The following is a 15037-nucleotide window of genomic DNA, read 5'->3' as shown; positions in this document are numbered from 1 at the left end:
TGAAATCGTGTTTACCACCCCTTTAAATAGCTTGTTAATGTAAAAGTTACCCTATTTTGAAAATATGTTACTGAGCTACAGTTACGCTACTCCCGAAACATTGCTAATTTGCAGTTACTGTACACATAACACGGGCTCTGCAACTCTTTAACTGGTGTTGGCAGGCGTCCCGTTTTTAGATGATCTAATAGCAGTTTCGGTTCAACTAAAGTCAGGAGGGAAACTGATCCAAAAATATGACTCACAGTGGACCTCCAGCACTTCTGTGACCTGGTGCGGCATTGAGCCCAGAGATATGTGCTCCACCACGCACGTGTACGCTGCTCCGTCATCCTTCCTGTCCACCTTGAGGTGTACGCTACTCCTGACCGTGAAGGACCTCCCAGTGGCGTTTACCTCCTTCTGACCTGCCAAAACAGTCACAAGAAGACCTATCAAGATAATGTTACATATACAGTACTCTATAGGTGCATCATTTAGTATATCATGCATTATGATTAGTGCTGTCAAACGATTAAAATATTTAATCGCGATTAATCGCATTAATGTCATAGTTAACTCGCGATTAATCGCATTTAATCGCACATTTTTATCTATTCTAAATGTCTCTTGATTTCTTTTTGTCCCATTATTTTTTCTCATTTTAATGCTCTTATCAACATGGAAAAGTGGATCGGCTTGCTTTGTGCAAATGTTTTTTATTGAAAACAACATTGGCATATATTGTGTTCAATTTCACACTAAAACATTCTTACTTGGAGCAAATAATCTCTCACACAATGTAACACTGTCCATCAATAAAAGGGTGAAAGAAATACTGACGAGGTCCTGATATTGACGAGGGGGCGGAGAATTCGCATCAGCTGTGTGTGTGTGTGTGTGTGTGTGTGTGTGTGTGTGTGTGTGTGTGTGTGTGTGTGTGTGTGTGTGTGTGTTTGGCCATCATCAAGTGGTATTTCAGACTGGACGTGCTGCGATGATGATAGCTCAGTTCACAACGACAAAACACACAGATCACTTTGGTCTCGTCAATGGAACCATTTGGCAACTTTTTAAAAGTAAACGTTCCATTCAGAATCTTATTGGCATCCATTTCGGTGTCTCGCGCTCGTCATCCACTCAAAACTGGACGTTTTGAACGTTCCTATAACATTCAGAAATAACGTTTTTATAACTTAATGGGAACGTTATGAAAACGTTCTTATAACCTAAAATTGTTAGCTGGGGAAGAGGAGAGATTCGCGATTGCACTGAACACGTTTTAAGTGCAGGCACATATTGTCTGAGCGAGCCCAGAGAAAATTCTAACAAGAGCAGCGTGTATCTGAGAGCGCGCGACTCGAGCAGAGAGATTCGTGCTCGGCACATTATATTCCACGCGCGAGCAGAGAGATTCGCGCTCGCGCATCCGGCTCGCAAGCCCAAACAAGTGTGTGCGGCGTGCCTGTTGTTTTGTTTCCGGTCTAGCTAGATCCGCTTGCGCTTTCAAAACGTCCAAGCCGCGTCCTATTGCAAAAGCATGTGAAAAAAAAAATACAAAGCTTGCTAGGCCAAAAAGACCGTTAATCGCGCGATAAAAAAATTAACGCCGTTAAAATGGGTTTGCGTTAACGCCGTTAATAACGCGTTTAACTGACAGCCCTAATTATGATTATTAAATGTTCTGTGATATTCAAGATTGTATATAGACATGAGTCAGAGATAACACGCTCGGATAATTAACACCAGTGGAAAGCACTCAGTGATCAACGATAAGAGATGTATATATATATATATATATATATATATATATTCAGCAGTCTCACCTCAATTCGTTGACAGTTTAGCAGCATCCCTCCACCACCCCTTCTCCACACTTCTAGTCCTAAACATTTACATACGAGGGGGGGTGGGGGGTTGGTGGTCTCTGGGTTTGGGCCGTACTTCGAGCTCGGAGCCCTCCCCCCGGACAGCACGCCAAATACGCATTAAACTTTACTCCCTTTAATTGTATGTAAGTGTGAAATTGTGAAATGATATAGACATCAGTTGACTGCAATATCACACAAGCAAGAAAGTTGCTGCTATACTCAAAACATTTCGTTTAACAAGAAGTTGTTATTGAGTAACTTACATTTCAGACACTGGCAGTTACTTTTCACTATTGTTGCCCACAAACGAAAATAGTTTAAAAATGAAATCAAAGCAAAATCAAAGACATGTCTACAAGCAACACTGGTGATTCTTTCCTGAATGTGAACCAGTTGAGACACTTGTTTCATTGAATGAATCAGTTCAGTGAATAATTCAATTACATTACATTTTCATGTCTTATAACTGTGTATATACCTATTTATAAGTCATTTTGGATAAAAGTGTCTACTAAATAGATAATAAAACCTTTAAATATCACTTATTTTGTTGCTGAATAAATCAGTGTTTTCAACAAATTAGCTGAATTACATTTTCAGTGACTCATTCATAACAAAAGTCACTTGTTTGTTCCTGAACTAATCAATGTTTTTGAATGAATCGGTTGAGTAAACGATTTAATGACTCACTGAATAAACCACAGACTGGCTGTCTGGAGAGTGTGAACAGACAACCCAAGTGACACACAGAGTGATGAATCTTCCACGCTCATTCACAGCGTAGTCAAGCTACGCCTTTGTTACTTGTTTTGAATAAGCGACATCTAGCGGCGAAACTTACATACTGTGCCTTTAATCTTTAAACTTTGTGTTTATACATCAATAGCAGTATGACATTCTTCTGTTAGCAGCAAAGTTTTCCGTTAGCAATCACACAGAAAAAACACAATCCATCAATAGAAAGTACCCGAATTATATACAGCTCAAAAGATTGTGCCTTTTGAACTGGAATTTATTTGAAAGCCTGTGGAAATGTGAAGAACAAAACATCATTTAGAGCTTGTAAAGAGCCCTTATAATGTCTGTGTGAGGAACAGCATAGAAATTGATAGAGAATCAGAAACCAGATATAATATCATGCTTAAAGCCATGTCTGTGTTCTGTAAAAGCCCTGGATCAACAGCATCATGAATGGCTAAAGTAAAACATCACCCTGGAGGATTGCCTCCAGCAAACATCTTACTAAACATATACATGCATGGCCTGGCCCAGATAAAACGGACTAGTATCTCTCTTTCCCTAGATACACAGACTCAGTAAAACATTCATAACATCTGTGGTGTCCTTGACTTTTTTTCCATCCAAATCCCATTCATGTTGTCTATACAAAACCTTTGATGGAACACTAAAGAAATTAAATGAAATGCCAAACCCATTTTACTTCCACCATGTTCTGTTAGAGCATTGCTCTAACAACACAAAGGTTGTTAGCTCAATTCTAAGGAAACACTAGTATTGATAAAATGCATCCATTGAATGTGATGCAAGTCACTTCGGATTTAGCACCATGCCAAATGTAATCAGGGCTCGACATTAACTTTTTTTCTCACCAGCCACTGTGACTAGTGGTTTTCCAAAGTTACTAGCCACTGAATTTTGACATTGATACCATGGGGAAAAACTGCCGTATATTTTTTATATTATACCACAATTTGACAGCAGGTCTATTAGGCTGCTGCCACTTAAACACCGAATGCACAGATGCATGCGCATGCGTTTTCTTTCTCGACTGTTTAATTTCACTTAAAACATAACTTGGTGTGTTTACTTGAATACTTGCCAATATTTTAGGCGTGAGCCAAAAAATTGCTGGAATGAGTAAAATTATGAGCAATACGCTCAATCCTATGCCGAAATTCAAGCCCTGTAACAAAAACAATATTCATCCGGAGCAAATAAAACGAGTGAGTCAAGGGAGGCGGTTTGTGTGTCTACTTGCTGTCAGAGAGATCATACGAGAGAGAGAAAGCGCAGCTGGTATCGTGAATTTATTCAGCGGAAAAAATTAGTATTCAGATATTTTAGTATCGATATGTATGGAAAAATCTATATTTTTCACAACACTACATTGCACTTGGTTTATTATTTCAGATGCCTTTTTTAAAGACTACAATTGAAAAAATGATGTATCATATATAAAATTCATCCCGCCAAAGTGGCTAGTAGGAGTGACTGTTTTACACACCACTCTTGAAATCCACCCGCATTTGGCAGGTGTTCATGTCAAGCCCTGAATATAATGTAATGTTTTGTATTTCCGAGTGAATCAGGATGATGTGATCTGAAAAGGAAAGTCATTTTAGAGGTGGAGCAAATTATTACTTTTTAACTCAATATATATTTTTTCTTTGAAACAATTCGCTCTTGCTCTCATTCACAATATACGACTAGAACTACTGCTGTCATTTGCTTAACATTTTTTTACAAATTACGTACATGGTATGCTTATTATTAACCGAATATATATCAATGTTTGTTGAAAGCAAAAAAAGCTGAATAATTCAAATGCATTACTGTGGCAGATTAAATCATTGAATGGACACAATTAATCATTCTGAAGACACCTTTTATCTATTTCAATTGGACATATATATTTGATGAATAGAAAGCTCAAAATAATAGTATTTATTTGAAATAGAAATATTTTGTAACAATGTCACTTTTGATCCCTTTATATTTAAAAAATACTAATAATAATATTAATATTTGGCTAACCACGAACTTATGAATGGTAGAGTACGTGGTTCTGTATGACTATGGCACCATGTCAAAAACACCCATGGTAATACCATGGCACATTTTGTTAGTGTAGGAAATTAATTAACATTCTATTATTATAAAATATGCAAGAATTATGAGTTTATGTATAAATCCGGGCCCCTGCTGATGCTCAGTATGAGGAATGACTGGTTTGTAATTTCATATACAGCGACAAGTGTTGATGCTAATCGCTGTGGAAAATGGTGCAGTGTGATATCTGGTCAGTGGTGTGAAAGTTAGATACTGTGCTTCTACTGTGCTGATATACTAAGAGCTGAAGGTCTCTCTCTCTCTCTCTTTCTCTCTCTCTCTCTCTCTCTCTCGCTCTCTCTCTCTCTCTCTACACTAGCGTCAGTCAGATGCTTCCATTGCAATGCCTGCAGCGCTGCCATTTTTTAAAATATGAGCTACAAAGAAATGTTGCAAACTGGCAATTTAAAAAAAGGGATAGTTAACCCAAACATGAAAATCTGTTCACTGTAAAAAGGGATCAGTTGACTTAACTTAAAAAAGTGAGGAAACCCATTGCCTAGTTAAGTTATGTGTTCACATAACTTAATTTTTTCAATCATGCATGAAGTTTATTTGCTTAACTTAAAAAAGTGAGGAAACCAGTTGCCTTAAAATTACGTCAACTAAGTCAACACTTCTACAGTGTTCTATCATCATTTACTTACCATCATGTCATCCCAAATTTGTGATATTTTGAAAAATGACTTGTGTGAACTACCCCTTTAAGCGGTACAGTGAGTGATTTAATACCAATAATGCACTCATGTGAGTGACTTTTATTTAGTTTTCTCACACTAATGAGTGCATGTGGTTTGTCTCACTAACTGAGAAACTGCAGATAAATCCAATCTGTTATTTCTCACCCTCCTCCAGAACAGACCCCTGTAACGCTTCTGGTGTGTAGGTAAAAATGAACCAGTGAAAATCAATTGCATTTCTCAAGAGAGGTAGAAATTTTGTAAGTAGATTTTTTCACTTTTACTCTTTGATGTTGGATTATTGCCAAGGAGCTGCTATTTGGTTACTAAGATGTTCTGAGTATTTTTTTTGTGCATTCCGAAACTGTTGCTAGGGTGTTCTGAGTGGCATGGCAGGTGGTTGCTAGGGTATTCTGGATTGTTGCTTACTGGCAAAAACACCCACCCATAATGTTGCAATGTAAATAGAAGGGATTGTTTTTCTAATTGGAAGTCTGATCCCTAATTCGGTCTGATCACTTATTTTGTTTTAGTAAATCGTGGAGAGAACGAATTCTTAATTCGTGGGAACAAATTGTTTATTTGTTACCGATATATATATTTGTCCGCATGTCATGTGCAGGGCTCCTTAAACTTAGAAAAGTAACAGCACATCTCTCCTCAATCTGCATGATTTAAGGTGTCTGTTACACAACTAGTGCAGGACGATTTATGTTTAATCCTTAGGGTTGATGTTTGTTTAAACCCCTTACCATAAATATAATTATTCTTCAGATAACATGAAAGCCTAAATTCAGTCTGTTCATCATATAAAAAGATCGAGTCTCATCAGAAAATTTGGACTAAAACACTCAATTCATATGGATTAGTTTTACAATCTCTTTATGAACTGTTTGAAGCGTTAAAGTGTTAGTTGTGTAGCTGTCAATGGAGGGACAGAAAACTCCCAGATTGATTTCATCAAAAAGATCTTCATTTGTGTTTCGAAGATGAACGAAAGTCTTACTGGTTTGGAACGACATGAGGATGAGTAATTTATGACAGAATTTTAATTTTTAGGTGAACTATAAAAGTTGTGTAAATGGGCACTAAGTAACAAATTGTGCAACCAAATTAAGTACAAATTTCTTGTAGTTATTAACCACCTACTTCAACCTTAATGTCCCAGTTTAAGGTGGATAAGGTGCAAACCTAACCAGATGGGTTAAAAGAGCTTGAAAAGCACACGAAAGAAGGAAAATAGTATAGCATATTTAGCACAGATCCAGATAAAGTAAATTGAATCTAAAAAACACAAGCAAACCTCTGGTTAATAAGCTCTCAGGAGATCCTGGATTTGTGCTGAAGTTTCAAGAGTTGAAGAGGCCACACTGAAAGTTGCCAGGGTATCTATTATGTGACAAGGACTCGTATCTCCCTGACCATCGGTATCGCACCGTGTTAGATATTCTGTTTGGGCCTGCGTGCTGGTCTGTAGAAGTACATCCAATCCGTCTCACAAGATCAGATCACAGAGCGAGATTCCTTTGAATTGGAGTGAGTGACAGGCAGTCTGGCTGTGATGCTATGTTCCCATGTGCCACTGGTCTTTAACTATGGCTTGCGTGAATGCCATCTCTGAGTCGGTCCTGTCTTACGGAGTCTCAGGCCATCAATCACCACAAGCAGATCAGCCGACTGGGGCTTCTGCCTGAGATGTGTGAGCCTCAGCCCTCGGAGGGATATCTGGGGTAACATATTGGTTGAAGTTGAACTGATGTGTTGTGCTACTGTACATCTGATTGACTCAAAGAATCAATTCCGTTTTTTTGTCAAAAATGGTAGATTGTTCGGACAAATATGTAGTCTTGTTTCCCCTCACCGGTTGAGCCAGTCTTTACACTATATAAATAAAATATATGCATAACATATATTTGCATAATATATTTTAAGATTAAAATAAGGGATTTTTTAAAAGACAATAATACTTTTATTCAGGAAGGATGCAATTAATCAAAAGTGACAGTAAATACATTTATTATATTACAAAATATTTATTGCTATAAACATTTATTTATTATTTTTTTTTTTTATCACCGTTTCTACAAGTTGATGAAGCAGCACAACAGTTTTCAACATTGTTCATAATAAATGTTTCTTAAGCAGCAAATAATGATTTATGAAGGTCATGTGACTGAAGACTGGAGTAATGATGCTGTAAATTCAGCTTTGATCATAGGAATAAATTACATTTTAAAATGTATGAAAATAGAAAATCGTTCTTTTGAATTGTAATAATATTTAACAATATCACATGTTGTGCAACTCCCCAAAAATTCAATTATATTTATATTTATAAAAAACATTTAATTTGAAAAATGCATTTTGCATATGAAACCTATGGAGCCCCTAAAGGGACATTTTGAAGGAAAAATTAGGAGGGAAAATTATTTGTCAATGCTTTTGCGTTCTCTCGCAAATGTTTTGCGTTCCCACAAGAAACGTGCTTGTTTCCTCCCAAAAACATTTGCATTCTGCCGAGAAACTTTGCATTTGAGCGAAGAGCTTTTTTTTTTCCACAACCATGCCCATTTAGGGGCTCCGAAGAAACTACCTGAAATAATGTCCTTTGTTAAGAATTGTAATTGAAATGTCTTTGAAAAACGAATCCCGTCTATGCACATTAAACCGGGGTTGCAGAAAGTATTTCAACACTGCAAAATGACACTTCACCTTCAAGGCCCAGGATTATACAATACTAACCTATATGCTGTGAGATCCTTTGTAAAGAGCTCCACAATTCATAAATATGCTAGTGTAAAGATGCACATTACACACTATGTACCACTTGCACTCTGACAACATGTGCAACTGTTCAGTGCACACAGTTAGCTCTAGGCTATCCGGGGGGATTTGTATACCTTGCACCTCCTTGTCGTTTCTAAACCATCGGATGTCAGCAGCCGGTTTGCTGCCAGATGTGGTGCATGTCAGTGTGACGTCCTCCCCCTCCTGGGCAGGTCTCGAGAGGCCTGTGATTTCTGGTTTTGCTGGAACACCTGATATACAAACAGAAGAGGAAGATTATAGGCAGCACTGATGGAAAGAGGGGTGATTCTAGGATTTCAGCCCCCCACTTGAACTGGAACTGATGTATAGGAATATTTCTTGCCTGAAGTTCAAATGAGGCTTGACTGACATTGCTTTTGATAATACAGTTTATATATATGTTTGTCGGTAGATATATATCAATTCTATTTTCTGCTTTATAGTATTTTGTGATTTTATTAGAACAGAGAGCATTTGGATGAGAGATAAAGATTTTGGTTTCTCCCAAGGTCTCTACCTAATGTACATCAAACCGAACCCTATAGACAGCTGTTCAATGACACAATCATATCTGGGGAGATTAAATAAATGTTCTGGGTTCACTGCTTCTTATTACGATGGAAAGGATTTAGACTCGTCCTAAATAAAAATAAATAAAAGAAACAAAAAATACATTTTATTCCAGTAATTCACAATAACAAATGTTAAAACAATTAAGTCAAATTACTTAAGCATTGTACATGTTAACATGGGACTAGAGTGTCAGAATTGCTTATTAGCCTTGTCTTTGTAATGTTATATATTCAATTACCATGTAAAGACACTAAAGCAGTAATAACGCTAAATAAATTGATCCACCCAGTGGCGTCATGCCCATTCAAAGTGTTGAATGGGCAGATTTTTCCTCCCTGATAATTTTTTTGTCACAACTTTATTCCTATTATGCTCCATATTTACCAGAGCCTATAACGACTCAAATGTATTCTTCTGGATGTGTAATAAATCGGTCAGCATCAGCCCGCCCCTTTTTCCTAATATGGTGTCTGTGTATATAAAATCTAGAGCGCTACGCACATAGCGCTCTATAATCTTTGCTGTGTATGTTCAAGCAACTCACTCGTCTCACACGTTGAGCTGGCAATGTTTTACAGATGGTCTTGAAGTGGTAAGTGGGCAAAGCAACAAATCGGCATTGAATTAGTTATCGGATGATATTAAAAGGTAGTGGGATTATTTATGGTTGACCTGGAAATTTTAACTTGATCACAAAAGTTATGGATTTGATATTAGGTGCGAATTCAGAGCATTAACTTAAGTTGTGTCAGTGTAACGTTATCGATAGCTAGCCTAGTCTAACCGTAAACTAGTTGTCAAACTTCTTTCAAAGTCCTTCATCACATATTAATATTAAAATAACTTAATTTCAGAGCACCACAAAGTCAGACCTTGGCACCTTTATGTACCTTTAATGTAAGATCGTTCTTAGGTCCCATAACAATTTAAAATCATAACATAAAAACTGCAATGGTACTGTTTTTAAAATCATGTGTAGTAGGCCTAAGTGTACAGTAAGTGTGTGTGTAAACATGCTTTAATGAAGTAGACTTCAAAAGCTTTTGAATTTGAACTTACAGTTCTTTCATCAACCTGTCTTTTACATAAACTTACAAAATTAAAAAATATGCATTGTGAAAAGTGGAATTCAAACATGATAAAAAGCAGGACCACCACTGTCGGATAAACAAAACAAAACAAAAAAACAAAACAATTGCCAGTAAAGTTACTTTTAAACTATATGCATAGTGAAAAGTGGTATCCAAACATAATATAATAGCAGGACCACCACTATTGGATAAACAAAACAAAACAGTACACAAAACAAAACAACAATTGCATGTAAAGTTATTTTGGTTGCACTTATTTTACAGTACATATAATTACGTGTACTTACAGTACAATGTACTTACCCAAGATAGTACAGTATAATATAAGGTAACTACATGGGTTCAGGTTAGGTTCAGGGTTAGTACCTAGTTATTACCCAGTTATTGGAATTACTATAATAAGTACATAGTATGTACATGGGGAACTGTAAAATAAAGTTCTACCGTTACATTTAAACAATATGCATTGTGAAAAGTGGAATTCAAAGATAATAGTCCCACCACTGTTGACAAAACAAAAAACAAGCACTGTCAGTAAAGTTACTTTTATGTTTATTTTTCCTTGTGTCTTTGTGATATCTTTGTATGCTTTTTGATGTTTTCTTTGAGTTTCAGATCATCTCTGATTTGCTAACAGTGCTGCCGCCTGCCAGTGGTAATTGGATGATCAGCTGGCGGTCCTCTTAAAAACTCCTCTTCTGCTTGACAGAGAGAACTGTTGGGGCTTCGGATCGGTCGCAATGGCTCAGACTTCCTGCCAGCCGCCAGATCAAAATATTATTTTCGTGTTTCTTTTGGTTGTGTGTTTTATTTAGAATGTGGTAAGAAGAGACCTGCTCTTTTTTTTGGAACTTATTTATTCTATTTTTTTGATGAGCGTAGTTAGAAGCTTTATTGCAGTTCATTTTCTTTCTTTTGTGTTAGGTTATTTACGTTGTTGTTTAATTTCGGTAGATTGGGTTTTGTTTGTTATTTTGGGCCTTTGGTCTCTCTGACGAGAATACCACTCTATTGATTTATTTCTCTATTCATTTTTGTTAATGAATTCTACTTTATTGTTATATCATTTTCATTTGGGCCGTGATTTATTGTAATTTACATCAACTGATTAATTGTAATTTACTTTTGTGATTCACAATAATTTTATATTATAATTGATTGTATTCGCCTTTTTTGTATTCGCCATTCGGTCCTTTTGATCTTATGGTTTGCTGGAAGCCTTTCGTACATTTTTCTTTAATTTATTGCGTCTTACCCCTAGTGGACGTAATACATATGTATAGTTAAAGGGGGTATATTAAGGTGTATAGAGTAAGAAGCGCACAAGCTGATTATAAACCAAAGCAGTGACACATTTAATGACTCCATTAGCCAGTGTGAGATTGTCTCATTTACATCACTCTCCGTGTCACCAAAGGGCTAAAAGAAAACAAGATCATGTGAAGGAAGAGAACACACTGACCCAAGATCAGTGATGAGTGTGTTGACCTTAAAAGCGCAGATTGATGAAGATGAGAGGGAGACTGATCTATGAGGAGTCTTACCTAACACAGTCAGGAAGGCCTTGGAAGTCTTGACTGGCATAGTGAAGAGCGAGCATGTATACTGTCCTTCATCTGACAGAGTCACGTCATTGATGCTGATGGTCAGCTCCTTCCACGAGGCTCGAACCAGTTCAATCCGGTTGTCCCTTAATGCTAAGATATAAAAACAATAAGATAAAAATTACATTGGAGAAACAGTCAAAGTCTCATTGCCTGAAAAAAAGTATATTAGTGGTTCCATGGTAACGTATTGGTATCAACCTTAGTATTTCGATTGGTGGCATGTGTAATGGAATTGGGCGAGAAGGATTCAGGACAAAAAGAAAGGAATTTTATTTTTGTCCCCTCAAAACATAAAGAGTAGGCAATGGCATACAAAAATAATATCTCAAATGAAAAAGTAATGATAGAAAGAACAATCTTGAGGCAATGAGAAACTCATACAAATGGCCAAGATGAATCTACTGTATGCCTCTAGATAAAATACACATGGAAATATCATGGGGAGAACTGGCAAAACAAACCAACAAGACAAAGAAAGGCATTCTCTTGCTCAAACAAGGATGACACAATATACACGGGAGACCGGGGATAATTGTCACACTTTTAACTCCAGTGAATATTTCTCAGCGTGGGTTTATTTTTGAAAGTAAATAAGAAATATATTACAAAATTTATTATGAAAAGTGTGCACCTTTCTGCTTATATTAAAGTTCATGTACTAAAGTTCTTAATCAACACTGTCAGCATGCATTACACATCTGTTACACTATCACCAATTTTCTTATGTACCATACTGTCACATGGTATTTGAAAGTACATTAAAGAATATCAGAATATAGTTTCCCAACTGAAGCTAAGCAGGGTGTAGTCTGGTCAATGCCTGGATGGGAGACCTCCTGGTGAAAATAAGCTTGTTTCTGGAAAGCCCTAAGATTTGCATGAGTCCTAATTCCCCAATATAGTGATGCAGACAGCATACAGTAAAATACAGCATCCTTTTTGAATTAGAAGTAATATCTAAGTTTAAAATTAACACCTGAATCCTGTCCAAATTTGCCCATTGGCTTCAACTACACACAGTTTGAGAAGCACTAAATATATCAAAATATTAGTGCATGGAACGTGTCCAAAATATGGTAGTACCATGGTACATTTTTATTAGTGAACCACAGTGTCTTTTTGTTAGAGGTTCTCAAGTTGAAATATCTAGGAGGTAAAGCTTAAGACTTGTGTTCACTTACTAATTCATGACATTATGAATTATTCACGAGATTAGTTTGTACACATAATCGTGACCCAAGCGTTTTTGAAAGTCCCACTGTTCTGAATATCCACTGCGATTGACTGTCACTTTCACACTGAAGCCGTGTGTTGAGTTTCAACAATTTCTACCTCTCTGCAACAAGCAGCCATTCATTCATTATGTTTACAATTTCCAAGAAGAGCTTTCAGCAGCTGAGAGACTGGTGAACAGAAAGGTCACCTTATTCATCACCTCACACTGTCTGAAATGCACAATCCAATTGTATTTTGTTGTTTGAAAAAAAAAGAGACTGAGACTTTTCATTTAGCATCTTGTACACTTTTTACTCATCTAAGTCAACATTTTGGCTTTAAAGTCAGCATGAAAGCAAAATTGACTCTCTTCATTTTGTAAAAGCATTTTACTGGTCTTATTGCACATATTTTTTTTCATAACTTTATACTGACCTTATAATTTCCAATCGCAGTTAAGACAGTTAAGACAATTGCATTCAGATCTGCATCCATTCCGATATACAAATCAAGTCCCACCCTTTGTTTGTTTCTCTTCAACAAGTCGTTTCACTTGGAAACATGCCACAATACTTAAGTGGGTTGCAACTTCAGTTTCATGGTCACTTTAACAACAGTCATATGCTATGAATTGTATAGGGTGTCATTATGTATTTTGTTTCAACAAAAGCGTGTTGACATTCACGCTTTGGTCTCTGTAAAGTCTGTAACACTGGGGAATTCCACACAGACGTCTTCAACGTCCAATTGGGAACATTGTTAAATGCACACAATGACATGTCAAATAAAAAAAAATGGATTTACTTACATGTCAGCAGAGACAATTGTGTCATCTTTCGAAGCCTTTTAAATGTACATTAATGTTAAAAAGCCCAGTGTCTCTAAACAATATAATCTGACGTTACAAGACAGCATCTTTTTAGAGGATGTGTCAAGACTGTTTAAATATTCCTTCTGACTGTGTGCTGAGTTATGAATAGAGAATGAATAGAGGGTTTGTGGAGATGGCAAATGCCTAAGGGGAAGGGGGAATGGTTTGGCACGGAGACACAGCGGGATTGGATAAAGGGAGGAAAGGTGATCAGGTCTGGGCTCACGCTACACATGGGCCTGCTGATAGAGTCCAACGAAACCCGGCGAGACAAGGACCATCAAAGCTTATGAACATATGACACATTTTCACCAGCCCATATCACTCTATCTTCCTCAGACACAGAGGGAGGAATGGAAGAAAATAGTGCGCTCTCTTGTTGTTTACAGAAAAGACAAACACGCACACACTCATACGCCGAACATCACAAAGGTGATGATAAGCTGCCAAGGCGAGGAACAGTCGCTGTTTGAACCAGCCGAGGGTTGATGGTACAGTGCCTAGACTCTAAAATGCTTGGTGGTTTCCATTCAAGTCGTACAATGATAACATATAGGGATGTGGGCGTTGAAAAGAATGACAGAGAAGAGAACAAAGATATTGAGAGGAAGAAAAAAGATCCACCCACACAGAGTCTGAAATTGACTTCCTTCAGTGGTCAAATCTGTCTCTGCACCAGGGTCAAATGAAGATGTGAATACTACTCTCAAAGAGAGCTCGATACTATAATCTCGTGATGCGCTGGTTCATTTCACTTACACTGCTACATTTTATTCTGACACAATGGTGTCAAAGCTTAAAACATTATCCTGAATCCATTGACAGAAACAAGTATACAAAGGTTTGAATAACCCTACAGACAACTGTTATCAATTCAACTCAGGCCAACAGGGACTGGCAAAACTCTGCATCCACATTTCCAAAAAAAGAATCGAAAGCCTGCCAGATGCCCAGAGTTAGCTCCAATCTGTCACAACCTCCGTGAAATGCCAACGTCAGACAAAGCTCTTTTTCCCAGAGCTTAAATAAGTCGACATGATGAAATGGTGGGTTTCCAACATCCTTCTGACTTATTCAATGCGGTTTATTCCACTTTGAGAGCAGTATAAATCCTTCGATTTGACCTTGTGTCCTTCTCTATCGTTTTCGGGGAAGAAGGAAAGGCTGACTTGTTGATGACCTGACAGACATCCCAGCATTCCCTTGGGCTGGAGCAATCTGACAACTGCCTGATGGTGCGAACCCCTATTTAGCATCTTTGAGTTGTGCTTTTATCTAAAACTCAATATGGCGTACAAATAAAAACTTGGCGAAAAGAATTACAGTCGAATTGAAGAAGACAACGGTGGATAATGGAACAGATTGTGAATGTTATTTTCAAGGTCGTAAGTGCATGCGAATGTGGGTGCGGTTGGATAATATAGTGTGTTTAGATATATTTGGTGTTGTTGGTCTTGGAAAGAAAAGAACTGCCAACAAAATGTCTTCGCAC

At 37.2% G+C, this 15037-nt stretch overlaps 1 protein-coding gene across 4 annotated transcripts in view; it reads right to left on the bottom strand.

The window, feature by feature from the left end:
* Nucleotides 1–15037, bottom strand: part of cadm2b (cell adhesion molecule 2b) — a 232631-nt gene that overhangs the window by 24914 nt on the left and 192680 nt on the right. For all 4 annotated transcript variants that reach the window (XM_077207049.1, XM_077207051.1, XM_077207050.1 and 1 more), the window contains 3 exons: nt 11397–11549; nt 8281–8418; nt 246–407 (listed from right to left, as the gene is read on the bottom strand). In XM_077207049.1, coding sequence (XP_077063164.1) covers nt 246–407; nt 8281–8418; nt 11397–11549 — 453 coding nt within the window. The remainder of the gene's footprint in view (nt 1–245; nt 408–8280; nt 8419–11396; nt 11550–15037) is intronic.

Source organism: Siphateles boraxobius, unplaced genomic scaffold (genome assembly GCF_051911475.1).
Source record: "Siphateles boraxobius isolate OS27281-9 unplaced genomic scaffold, OSU_SipBor_1 6, whole genome shotgun sequence".
NCBI lineage: Eukaryota > Metazoa > Chordata > Actinopteri > Cypriniformes > Leuciscidae > Siphateles > Siphateles boraxobius.
Note: the sequence above shows the minus strand (reverse complement) of the source record. Positions and strands in the feature narration are given on the sequence as shown.